The sequence below is a fragment of the Medicago truncatula genome, chromosome 6 (genome assembly GCF_003473485.1).
Source record: "Medicago truncatula cultivar Jemalong A17 chromosome 6, MtrunA17r5.0-ANR, whole genome shotgun sequence".
Classification (NCBI taxonomy): Eukaryota; Viridiplantae; Streptophyta; class Magnoliopsida; order Fabales; family Fabaceae; genus Medicago; species Medicago truncatula.
In genome coordinates, this window is record NC_053047.1 from 35184040 (window position 1) to 35195503 (window position 11464).

Genomic DNA, 11464 nt, shown 5'->3' on the forward strand with positions numbered 1-11464 from the left:
TGAACATAAAACATTTAGTAAAAACTAAACAAGGATATAAATATGGAGTAATAAAGTTTGCAAAATGAGTCCCCGTGAGCTTTGCTCAGTTGGTAGGGACAAATGCATTTTATATGCAGGGGCCGGGGTTCGAACCCCGGACACCCCACTTCTCCACATTTAACTTTTTATTTTGAAGGAACTAGAGTAACTTGATGTCTATATTTGGAGTTTGACTCACCTCATGTAAATTTTTCAATTAGTTTTATGTGCACAACTCCTAACACAACCGACAAAAATGCATAAATTATGAGACCGGTCGTCGTAATCGAGATTTGAATCCAAATTCCTTTACTCGTTTGTGTATGTTTTCAAGTGATTTATCATTTTGTCTATCTACCAAGAAAATATACACATTTACTCATGTCTTTATATTGGCATATCTATTAACCCAAAGCATCTAAATGGGGGGACATGGTTCTTTGCTCCCTATTTTACCATATAACCATTTCATGGCACCCACCCACCACTCTGCCCCTATCAGATGTGCACAGGGCGCTAATTGTACCACAACTAGGCGTGCCACAAGTTTTGGCATCTTTTCCCTGCACACTCTATTGCTCTACCTAGGTACTTTGGAGTTCTGTGCTGCATGTAAAGAAAAAAAACATGAACATAACCTTTGTATAAAATAATAGTACAATAATTTAGTTATACTTTAGTTATTTACAGTGTGCATGCATTTAAATTAGAAACATCCTTCTCATTTTCCTTTAGCCGTGTGGACCATTCACACAATTATTGTTCAACTTTTTCTTTACTGAAAAACACTGCAGAACCATTATTTATATTGTCCTCGTGCTACGTTATTAATTACACTTCTTAACCTTTTTCCATTTTACTTCTACGATCTTTCTTTGTTACTTCATGGGACTAAAATAATAGTATAATTTTTTTTTTTAAGTCAAGAAGCAAGGAAGACGACAGACGTCAAGGGAAATCAACGACATCCCAATTAGATTGATACCCTAAAGAACCGTATATAAAATGAAAATAAAAGTTGTTATGTGGACTCAAACAGACAGGAATGTTGTTGTTCTAAAGATTTTGTCATTTTCCTTGATTCTAAAAAAATGCACACAATTGTTCACTTTTACGGTCTATTATCTCCTAAAAAATATATTTCCACTGCTTATAAGTTAACTGTTTCGTAAGTTAACTAATTTAACTTGTTCCCCAAAAATATACGCATTTGTTCAGGTCTTTATTTTGGTATCTATCACATACACTTCACTGCACCCTGAAGTCGTGACACCACTCTGCTCCCAATCGAACTACTATTGATATCAATTAAACATTCGTATGTAAACATATGAACATTCAATAAACATGCTTATAAAACTTGTATGCTAATAAAAACATGGAATTCCAACAATATTTTACACTGGACAAACATCCTCCAACTCTAGCAGTAGCACCATGACTATTTCAAAAATGCTCAAACAGCCTTCGCTTACTCAGCTCTCTAAGCAGCAAAGGTGGACCAAATAAACTAAACTTAATTAAAGCAGTGGCAACTTCTTTATAACAAGCCTGCCACTCAAATCTGCCAACACTATTGCTGAAGAATTGCAGGATCAGGTGAAGATGAAGTTATCCGGGAAGCAGCTTATGGAAATAAGCTAAAAGGAAGCATAAGCTGAAATAAGTGGATGGATACAAACAAACCATAAATAGTTAATTTAAAATAAAGCATTTAATTTCAATCTTTCTTTGTTACTTCATGAGAGTAAAATAACAGTATATGAAATAAAAATAAATGTAGTTGTTCTGTGGGACTCCAAAATCAGACAAGAATAGGAAATTTAAGAAGCAGAATAATAGTAATAATAGAAATGTTAGTATCCTACTATCTTCATCATTTATGTTATTTAAAGGACAAAGTTTATATTTTATATTGAACAATTGTAAAATGATCATTATTGTCACAATTATTAATATTAATTCTCCAGTTAATTTTTAATAAAAAAATATACATCAAAATATAGAGTGACATTATATATTAGCTTCATCCTTTATTAATTTTTTATTTTGTATAATTACCACACATTTTAAAAATACACAAAAACTAAATGATATATATACCATATCTGGTATCATTCCTATTATAACCTTATATCAATGCAACATTAACAGTAATACAATTTGGGATGGAGGGAGTATCACATAATTGGACAATGATTCACAAATGTGTGGTAGATGTGATTCGAACCTGAGACATAGAGATGTAACAAACTTGCCTTAGCCTCTTCGGTGTAGCACTTTTTCTGTTTAATTTTCGCATTTACTAATATATATATATATATATATATATATATATATATATATATATATATATATATATATATATATATATATATATATATATATCGTATTATAAATCAAATATGTACACTAAAAAATTTCTTTTACAATTTTGTCACACCAAACCATCATGTCTAGATCTGTCCCTGGTAGGACCTGTGCTTTTATTTGGCTCTACACTTTTACCATGTAAGAAACTTCCTTCCTATTTCCTATCTTCTCTAAAATAACCATCACTTTTTTGCCTCCTCTTTCCATGTAATTTCTCTAAAGCAATGTGAGTGTCTTAAAAAAGAAGGAAAAAAAGATACAGTTTGAGGGAAGGCATGAATGGAGAGAAAATGGGATTGAACCTTAAAAATCATATATAGTTTAAAAACACGGATAGATCGGTCTCGTTTCCGGAGGGAGACCTGAATATATCACCTACTTTAAAAGACATAATACTTTTTTTATGAATTTCTCATTTAATTATTAGTAGCTTTTATTTGGATCTGCACTTTTACCAACCACTTTTTCAAGTTTATGTGGGGGACCTAAAAAATGAACTGACATTTTTAAGTGGGGGTCCTTAAAAATGATTGATGTAATATTTTTGCATCAAACAATAGTAAATATTTATATCGTCTCCTCAGAGACTAGTGCGATATCATGGATCGTTCGACACCAAATATCATTCTAAGTTAAACGATAATTTGTTGTTTGTTTTAATAACTAAGTTGCAAATGATAAAGTTGAGATTAATAAAGTGTGAAACTTGTTAGGATTAGAGTTCCTTGATCAAGTGTCACACGTAACCTAATAATCATACATGAATTCTAGCTTTTCTTTGATATTATCACGTATCCCTCGACAACATCATTCGTGTCCAAACAATATTGTGAAATCAATTGTATCATTCAATCGTCGATGTCTCAAACTATTGAATGATTCAAGAGTCGGTCTTATCATTTAATCGATGATTTCTCAATCAATTGAATGATAAGAAAGCTTTAAGTTTGGATACAAAAGGTGATTATCAAAACATCAATTCCATGTCTAGAACCCATGTTTTGATAGATGATTATTCTAAACTTAGATTCAAAAGTATTTATCAATCACAATTAAATCAAACATAAGTATTAAAGTGCAAGAATAACATCAATATCAAATTAAATGCTAGAACCATATATTTATAGATCAAAAGATTACATGTTAAGCTAAGATCAAGTACCTCTAATCCGAACAAAGGAGATTTAGCTACTCATTACACACTTGTGATCTCTCAACAAAATGATGTAGAATCCACTTTCTATCACTCTCACTCTATCAAGAACAATCCCTATCTCTCTCTCTCTATGAATATTACAAAATGAAAACTATGAAAAATTAAGGATCCTTAATGAAATGATTGAATGAGCTATTTATAGAATTCTAATTCTGCATCAAATCGTCTCGCGAGCTCCTTCATTCGCCAGGGCGAGTGAAGTTCCTTCACCATTGGGTTTGTGCCACGTCAGCCGTGAGAAGCCTAAGCCGCCCTAACTCGCCTCGCGAGTACATTCCCTCGCCATGGTGAGGAGAGTGAAACACTGATGCTCTCCAAAATTGCTCGCCTTTGAAACTCGCCTTGATCTCGCCATGGCGAACGTACTCGCCTTCTACTCGCCATTGTGAGTTGGTGGTGTGTAATCTTTGTTGCTTACTGGAATTGCTCGCCTGTGCTGCTCGCCATGGCGAGTTGGAGGCGAGTGACTTCATTTCCTGCCTCTTTGTACTTTTCTCCATTTTTTTCTCTTTGCTTGATGTCTTGAGTTCCAATCCTGCACAAATGGGTGAAGTAAGATAGATAAAGCGTAAAAGGGCAATAATCACTTATCTCTCGGCTTTTTCCTCAATAACTTGCAAAACAAGTAATAAAAGTGCTTTGAATATTAATTTAAAATACAACTTTCTAGCACTTATCAATGATTGAGAGCTTAAGTGATATTTTGTTTGGATCTCAAAAGTCTTTCTGATATTTAATCACATCTACCAAACTCACATTTCTAGCTGTTATTTTAAGTCAAAATTGGAAATCAATACATGTTGTAGTCTGTACAGTAACTTGATCTCTATATTTGGAGTGCTAGGTGACAGTCTGGCGCTGACATGGCACTTGCTGACTGTGTACTCTTTACCACGTGGCGCTGACGTGGCAATCAATTAATTTTGAGATTAAAGAAACAATTTTAAAAACTTGGAAATTAATTTTTGAAATAAAAACATTGAAAAAAGGGAAAAAAGATTAAAAATAAATAAAATGAAAAAAATTCCAAAATAATTGTTTTTTATTTTTTTCTAAAAAAATTAAAAAATATGGAAATTAATTAGAGAATATTTTTCAAAATGAAAAAAAAACAAATTCTAAATTAAAAGAAACATATTTTCAGATTTGTTTTGAATTTAAAAAGTTTTTTTTTTCTGGAAAAATTAAAAATTCTAGAAATTAATTTTCATAAATAAAAAAAAACTAAAATTTAGATAATATTTTTGAAAAAAAATTCTGAAAATTTATCTTCAGATTATTCATTTGAAATATTTTTTTTAATGTTTTAAAAAAATTTAAATTTTCTTTAAAAAATAAAAATCTGAAAATTAGATAATGATTTTTTTTTTTAAAAATTTCAATAAATTTTATAATCTGACAAATTTTCAAAAATTTAAATATAAATTTCTAATTTTTTTTATTTTTATAAATTAATTTCCATTTTTTAATTAATCGAAATGACATGTCATTGCCAAGTTGCAACTGCCACATATGACCTTAGATGGGCCCAGGGAATTTTCTTAAAAACAAAATCTTTTGCAAGGACGCATTTTATTTTTTATTTTTTACGAAGACCTAAAGCCAAATGTGTAACTTGAAAATCCAGGGACTTAAAAACATTGAGAGTTTAAGTGATATTTTGTATGGACCTCAAAAGTCTTTTTAATATTTAATCCCATCTACTAAAATCACATTTCCAGTCGTTATTTTTAGTCCAAACTGGAATCTAATCACTTTTGTAGTCTATATACAGTAACTTGATATCTATATTTGGAGTTTGATTTATCTCTTGTAGATTCTTCATTAAGTTTTAACCATAAATAATTAGTGTTAGGACCCAATTAAAAATGGATAAAACTAAACAATACAAAAAATATAAACTATTAAAGATTCCAGTTTAATAGTTGAACAAAAATCCAAGTTGATAGCTATGGCTTCTCCTTGATCGATATTCATTACTCGACAAAATGGTTGTGCATCATGCTATTAGATAGTACACGCAAAGAGGATATTACTTGTATCTCAAGCAACTAAGATTAGAGTCTCACCTTAGTTTACTGTGTTCCTACACTTGTATATAAATAAATACTCATTGTATCTTCATTCACAAGTAATAACGATACCACATTTTACATTCATTCTTCTTCTCTTAATATGGTATCAAAACTAAGCATTAACCTCACTCTAAACCTCGTCTCGTCTGTGCTTAACCATATATTAAAGGTAATTAATCATATATTTTAACTTCATTAACCACCCAAATTGTTGTCAAATATTTTGTTACGTTTTTGTATCAAATTAATGTAGCTCAAATACAAATATGTATAAGCCAGAAGCCACCATGGAAGACAGGCCCTAGCAATTAACATGCATATCTGTTAAATATGAAATCTAATACTAATTAAGAACCAGCAGTGGCACATTCGACTTAACTCGGAACAGAACAAATCCTAGGTTGTATCTGTACATGGTTAATTAATGAGTTTCTTTTATTCCCAACTCTTCTCATATAATTAAGAATTTGATATAAAAGTTTACCACTCTGCAATGCACTTGAGTTTCATTTTTAACATACACGTTTGGGACAATCTTAGAAAATCCTTCATTCTTCTCTATGAAAGTGGCTAAAATTTACAATATGACAGTCTATTAATTGAACTACAGCACTTGCAAACTATGATTAAAAATTCAGTGGTTTCAAAATTCGACATTATGAACCATATGAAAAACCATCCTCCCTATCAAGCATGACACCGGACTCGACACTTACATGTAATTGCATGTGTCGAACACAAACACTTGTTGGGCACCAGACATGCTTCTATGAGAATTGTTTGTGCTACAAAACATCCTGCATATTAAATTCAAACAATATTTTAGACCGCACAAATGCAACAATTAATCAATTTTTATAATAAGGATCTTGCTAACCGGTGCCCTAAGGGCAATGATTAAAGATTCCATTACTAGAAATGTTGTCTTGGAAATACAAGTCTTTATTTTTTGCTTAGCAATAATTAACCACTCTTCGATATAAACTTACTTATTTTACTAATTTAACCAATGCTTTAAGGGCAATGGTTAGCATCACGGGCGTAGCCCTTCATATGGGAGGGGTAGCCTTGGCTACCCCAAAAAAAATATTATTCTTGAAGTGTTCCGTGTGTATTTATATCCAGGTACCCGAAATAAATTTAGTTGCAAAAATTAGCATAAATAATAAAGTAAAAAAATTACTACAAAATTGATATATTTATTTGTATTGGTTTGATACTTTCGGTCTCAATAACAATAATAGAGAAACCTTTTTCAACAATCTATCTCAATTTAATTATGTAAAGTTTAAACAGAAAACCACAAACCTGTGATTAATTGAGAGAATCTTGGTGCTCTTTTTGTTTTCTGAATCTAGCCCTGAATTTAGGATGCACCCAAATCTTTTTCTGAAGATTTATACGGATTGAAAATTTATTTCGTTTCCGTTTCTTTTGTGACAATGAAGCATTGAGATATTCATTTGATTTTGTCTTTCTAATATAAGGATCGATAAATACCACATTCTCCTCCTCCGTGTTGCTTTTCTCTTTCCACACGTGGATTCCCATTTGTGCATTTCTGAATATTATATTGTCACGATCCTTCACCTTAAACTCCACATGGATCCATTCATTTTTCAAAAGTCCTTTCTCCATTATATACTCAAATTGCCTTTTACCGAGTTCATTCAATTTCGGGGTATGAAACAAATTTGTATGCTTAAAGTACACATAGCTAAAGCGGGGACAATAATCTATCTCAATTTCATATCCATTCACAAAATAATTGACTCTTGTGTCAGCCGACCAATTATTGCCTTCCGGAGGAATACAAATATAAGTCATAGAAGGGATTTCTTTACGAAACCAGAAAGAAATTGTGTCTCCCCTGCTTTGGTGCTCAAACCAATCTGGTATCCCCTCTTTTTCGTTTGGGAAAAGAAAACGAGTGCATCGAGCCTCATGTAGTTCCTGTTAGTGTATATGAAATACAAATATATATTACACATTATCAAATATAAATATATATGAAATACTATAAAAGATGTCAAATACTTTAGTGCAATAAAAAACAACAACTAACCTGACTCATTAACATTCTTCTACATGAGGAACTCAATGATTTACATTGATATGCGGAAAGCTCTTTAAGATTTGGTGGAATCCCTCTAATTTCCTCAAGAGAAGAGCAGTAATGCAAACCAAGATGCTTAAGATGGTGACATTCACTAAGGCACTCAGGAAGAATTTTGAAATTGTTATGTGATAAGTCTAGCAATTCCACATTAACACACCACTTAAGAACTATTTGGAGATATTCATCTGAGAGGTTGCACTCGTAGATTCTAAGCTTTGTCACCTTTGAAAACACTTTAGAATACATTCTATCATTATGTTTTGGGAACCTCAGCATTCTAGCTTCCCGTACTGATAACTCATCAAGTTCACTGAGATTTTGAAATGAAGATGGCAATTCTCCTATGGATATATTATAATCTAAATCAATCTCTTTGATATTTGTCATCTTGCATAATAATTCTGGAAAACTCTTGAGACTCGAACAACAACAGATATCCAGTTCCTTAAGAGATGCCAACCCTAAAGGTGGAAAACGTTTGAGCTTTCTGCAACCAAATGCACTTAACCTTTCAAGTTTGTTTAGGTGTCCAATCGAATTGTGAATTGTAATTAAATTATAACAACATTCAAACGATAACTTTTCTAAATTTGAAAGGCCTGAGACATCGGGTATATGTGTTAAATATTCACAATGGTCCAATATCAAGATTGTCATATCCTGGAACTTCTGCATAAACACAAAGGAAGAAACTATAAATAAATTAAAAAGCAAACACTATACTTTCATAGTGATTTCTTTTATGTTGGCGAAAAAGAAATCATTGTACATTATAAATATATACAGTTAGAAAATGATTTTATTTCACTTGCCTTGCTTAAAATACTAGACGAGAGAGACTTTGATAAACATCCTTCCCATTTCAATGCTTTCAAACTGCTTGGAAGATGCTTGAGACCTTTAGAACAATGGCCATTTTCAATGATAAGTGTTTTCAATCTTGTCATCTTTTTGAAGGCCTTTCCTTTCTTGTCTATTACGGATTCCATGGAGTGCAAATTCATACATATCATTTCAGTTTTACCAGTTCCCTTTTAACAAAAATAAAAATAAAAAATGCATCAACCACAATAAAAATCTTTTACAGAGAAATTTACATGTAATTAAGTGGAAAAAAAAATACTAATATGAGATGGTCATATTTAGTCCAAAATGAGCAAAATTGTATTAAAACTAAATAACAAATTGAACATAGATATCAATCTTACTCACAGTGTTTTCTGTTAAAACATGAACTATATCATCTTGAGACCATAACCTGCTTCTTTCTCCAGGCTCTTTAGGTGATTCTTGTCGGACCACTTCTTTACCCATGACCTCTATCAATTCATGTAATGTCACTTTGATACCACTGAAAAAGCACCAACTAATCTTTATGAGAGACTTATCAACCAACACTCTAAGGTGGCTTTTTATGCTATAACCATAATGATGATGAAGTATCTGTTCGACTTCTTCCAATCTACATCCTTTGATGCAACAAGCAATATCCAAAAAGACACTCTGCTCCTCTTCGTCCAAAGCATCATAGCTCAGTCTAAGTATCTTTTGGATATCTTTATGTGGAATTCTTCCATACTTATCTAATGTAGACTCACATTCTGCAATACTCTTTCCAAACAAGTTAGAACCCACTACTTCTATCGCTAATGGAAGGCCAGAAGCATATACAACTGCACGCTTTAAAATGTCTTCATAACTTGAAGGAACTTTCTCATTTTTAAAAGCCTTCCACCTCAACAATTCAAGAGCTTCTGTCTCATTCAACTCTTCTACTGCATATGTTTTTTCTATCCCATGACAGTCTAGTAAGTGTTTATCTCGGGTGGTGATGATGACTCTGCTTCCAGGACCAAACCAATCGAGTCTTCCAGCCAAAGCCTCTAGCTGATCCAGTTTGTCAACATCATCAAGAATCAAAAGAATCTTCTTTCCATGTAGCCTTTCCTTTATTTTAGGAATTCCTTCGCTAACACTTCCTAACTTAATTTCAAGTTGAAGTGTTTTTAAAAGGAGCTCCTGCTGGAGATTTTTCAAGTTATTTGAAGCTGAACTCTCTTTCACATTTTCAAGAAAACATGAGCATTCAAATTGATCAGCAATAAAATTATAAATTGCTTTCGCAAGTGTTGATTTTCCCAAGCCTCCAATCCCATAAATTCCAACCATATGGACCCCATGATCAGATCCTTCATCAAGAAGCGATTTCATTTGTTGTACTCGAGACTGCAATCCAACAGGGTAAGTGGCAACATGTAAGGGTTGTTGACTGATCTTGTTGGAGATGTATTTGACTATCTTTCCAATAAGCTTGTATTCATATCTATTCATGTGCAATAAGATAAGTTAGTGTCTAACAACATCACAATCACATCCATGTACTAATGTATTATACATTTCTAACTATTTCGACATATAAATAACTAATAGTACTTTTAAAACTGTATATAAAAAAGGTATTTCCCTTTTAACCTTTAAGATGAGATTATTGTGAAATTGAAGTTGAAGAAATAAAATAGAAAAGGGAAAAATAGGATTTAAGTAAAGTTGGGTACCCAGGAGGACTATCATGGTAGCCGGACAAGTTAGCAGCCTGGCTCAGAGCCTCTTTCCATCCCTGCAACCTCTCCATGCTTTTCGGATCATTTTGAAACCTCTTTTCATGCTCAGCCAATGCTTCACCATAACTACCTTTCTGATGTCGCACAATAGTAGGTTCCACAGCAAAGAAAACAGGCAGAACGAGGCGACCCTTTGTCTTGTAGCAGTGAATGATGTGGACAAGTTCGTCCAAACAAAATGAAGAAGAGGCATAGTTGATAGAAAACACAGCAATAAAAATCCTAGACTCTTCAATGGCCTTGAGAAGTGATGGTGTGATTTCATCCCCTCTTTGAAGTTCATGATTGTCAATGAAGGTGTGGATTCCCTTGTCATCAAGAGCCTTGTAGAGATTGCCGGTGAAACCGTACCGAGTGTCACTTCCTCTGAAATTGAGGAATACTTGGTATTTGTACTCATAGGAAATTGAAGTGGAAGAGGAAGGTGATTGCATAGCCATGAGAATATGAATGAGAAGTTTTTGTGGTCTGTGAAGTCTTTGATAGAAATGGTATGTGAAACTTCCTATAGCCGTGTGGACCAATCATGTAGGAAAAGGGAAGGAAGCTTCCCAGTTCCCATTTGGTAAAAGTGTAGAACCAAAAAACAGTGAAAAATAGCTGCCAAGTTTGATTTTGTCTTCAACTCAATCATTATTTTTCCAACATTTATAATTGTTAGTACAATGTAAGATTAACATGAAAAATAGGACATTGTTATATTAGTTCTGTTGGATAGCTAATTAAACATTTAACGTAAACATGTACAATAATAATTGTGTGTGCATGGTTAATTAACCATTTGGTTCAAGTGGTAATATTTTCAAAATAAATAGAAACTATTATATTTCATATCTATGCTAACCTAATCTTGTTGTTAACTACCTAATTAACAAGCTAGTTTAAAATGAAAATAGTATGATCAAAACTTTCTGATATTTGCATTACTAACTGTCTTTAATTGTATGTTTGAATGGCATAGCTTGTATTTATTTTAAGCTCATGTAATTTAAGATACTGATTAATTAAGTAACAAAGTGAAAAATTACATGCAGCAGAA

General features: G+C 32.3%; 2 protein-coding genes across 2 annotated transcripts in view; both read right to left on the bottom strand.

Moving 5' to 3' along the window:
• The window catches only part of LOC11422810 (disease resistance protein RPV1), a 71886-nt gene extending 60985 nt beyond the window's left edge, over positions 1-10901 (bottom strand). The window contains exon 1 of the mRNA XM_039835149.1: positions 10360-10901. Coding sequence (XP_039691083.1) covers positions 10360-10865 — 506 coding nt within the window. The 5' untranslated portion in view covers positions 10866-10901. The remainder of the gene's footprint in view (positions 1-10359) is intronic.
• The window catches only part of LOC25496679 (disease resistance protein RUN1), a 45548-nt gene continuing 40274 nt past the window's right edge, over positions 6191-11464 (bottom strand). Inside the window, exons 5-7 of the mRNA XM_039835151.1 lie at positions 7751-8473; positions 6994-7638; positions 6191-6482 (exon numbers count right to left, since the gene is read on the bottom strand). Coding sequence (XP_039691085.1) covers positions 7000-7638; positions 7751-8473 — 1362 coding nt within the window. The 3' untranslated portion in view covers positions 6191-6482; positions 6994-6999. The remainder of the gene's footprint in view (positions 6483-6993; positions 7639-7750; positions 8474-11464) is intronic.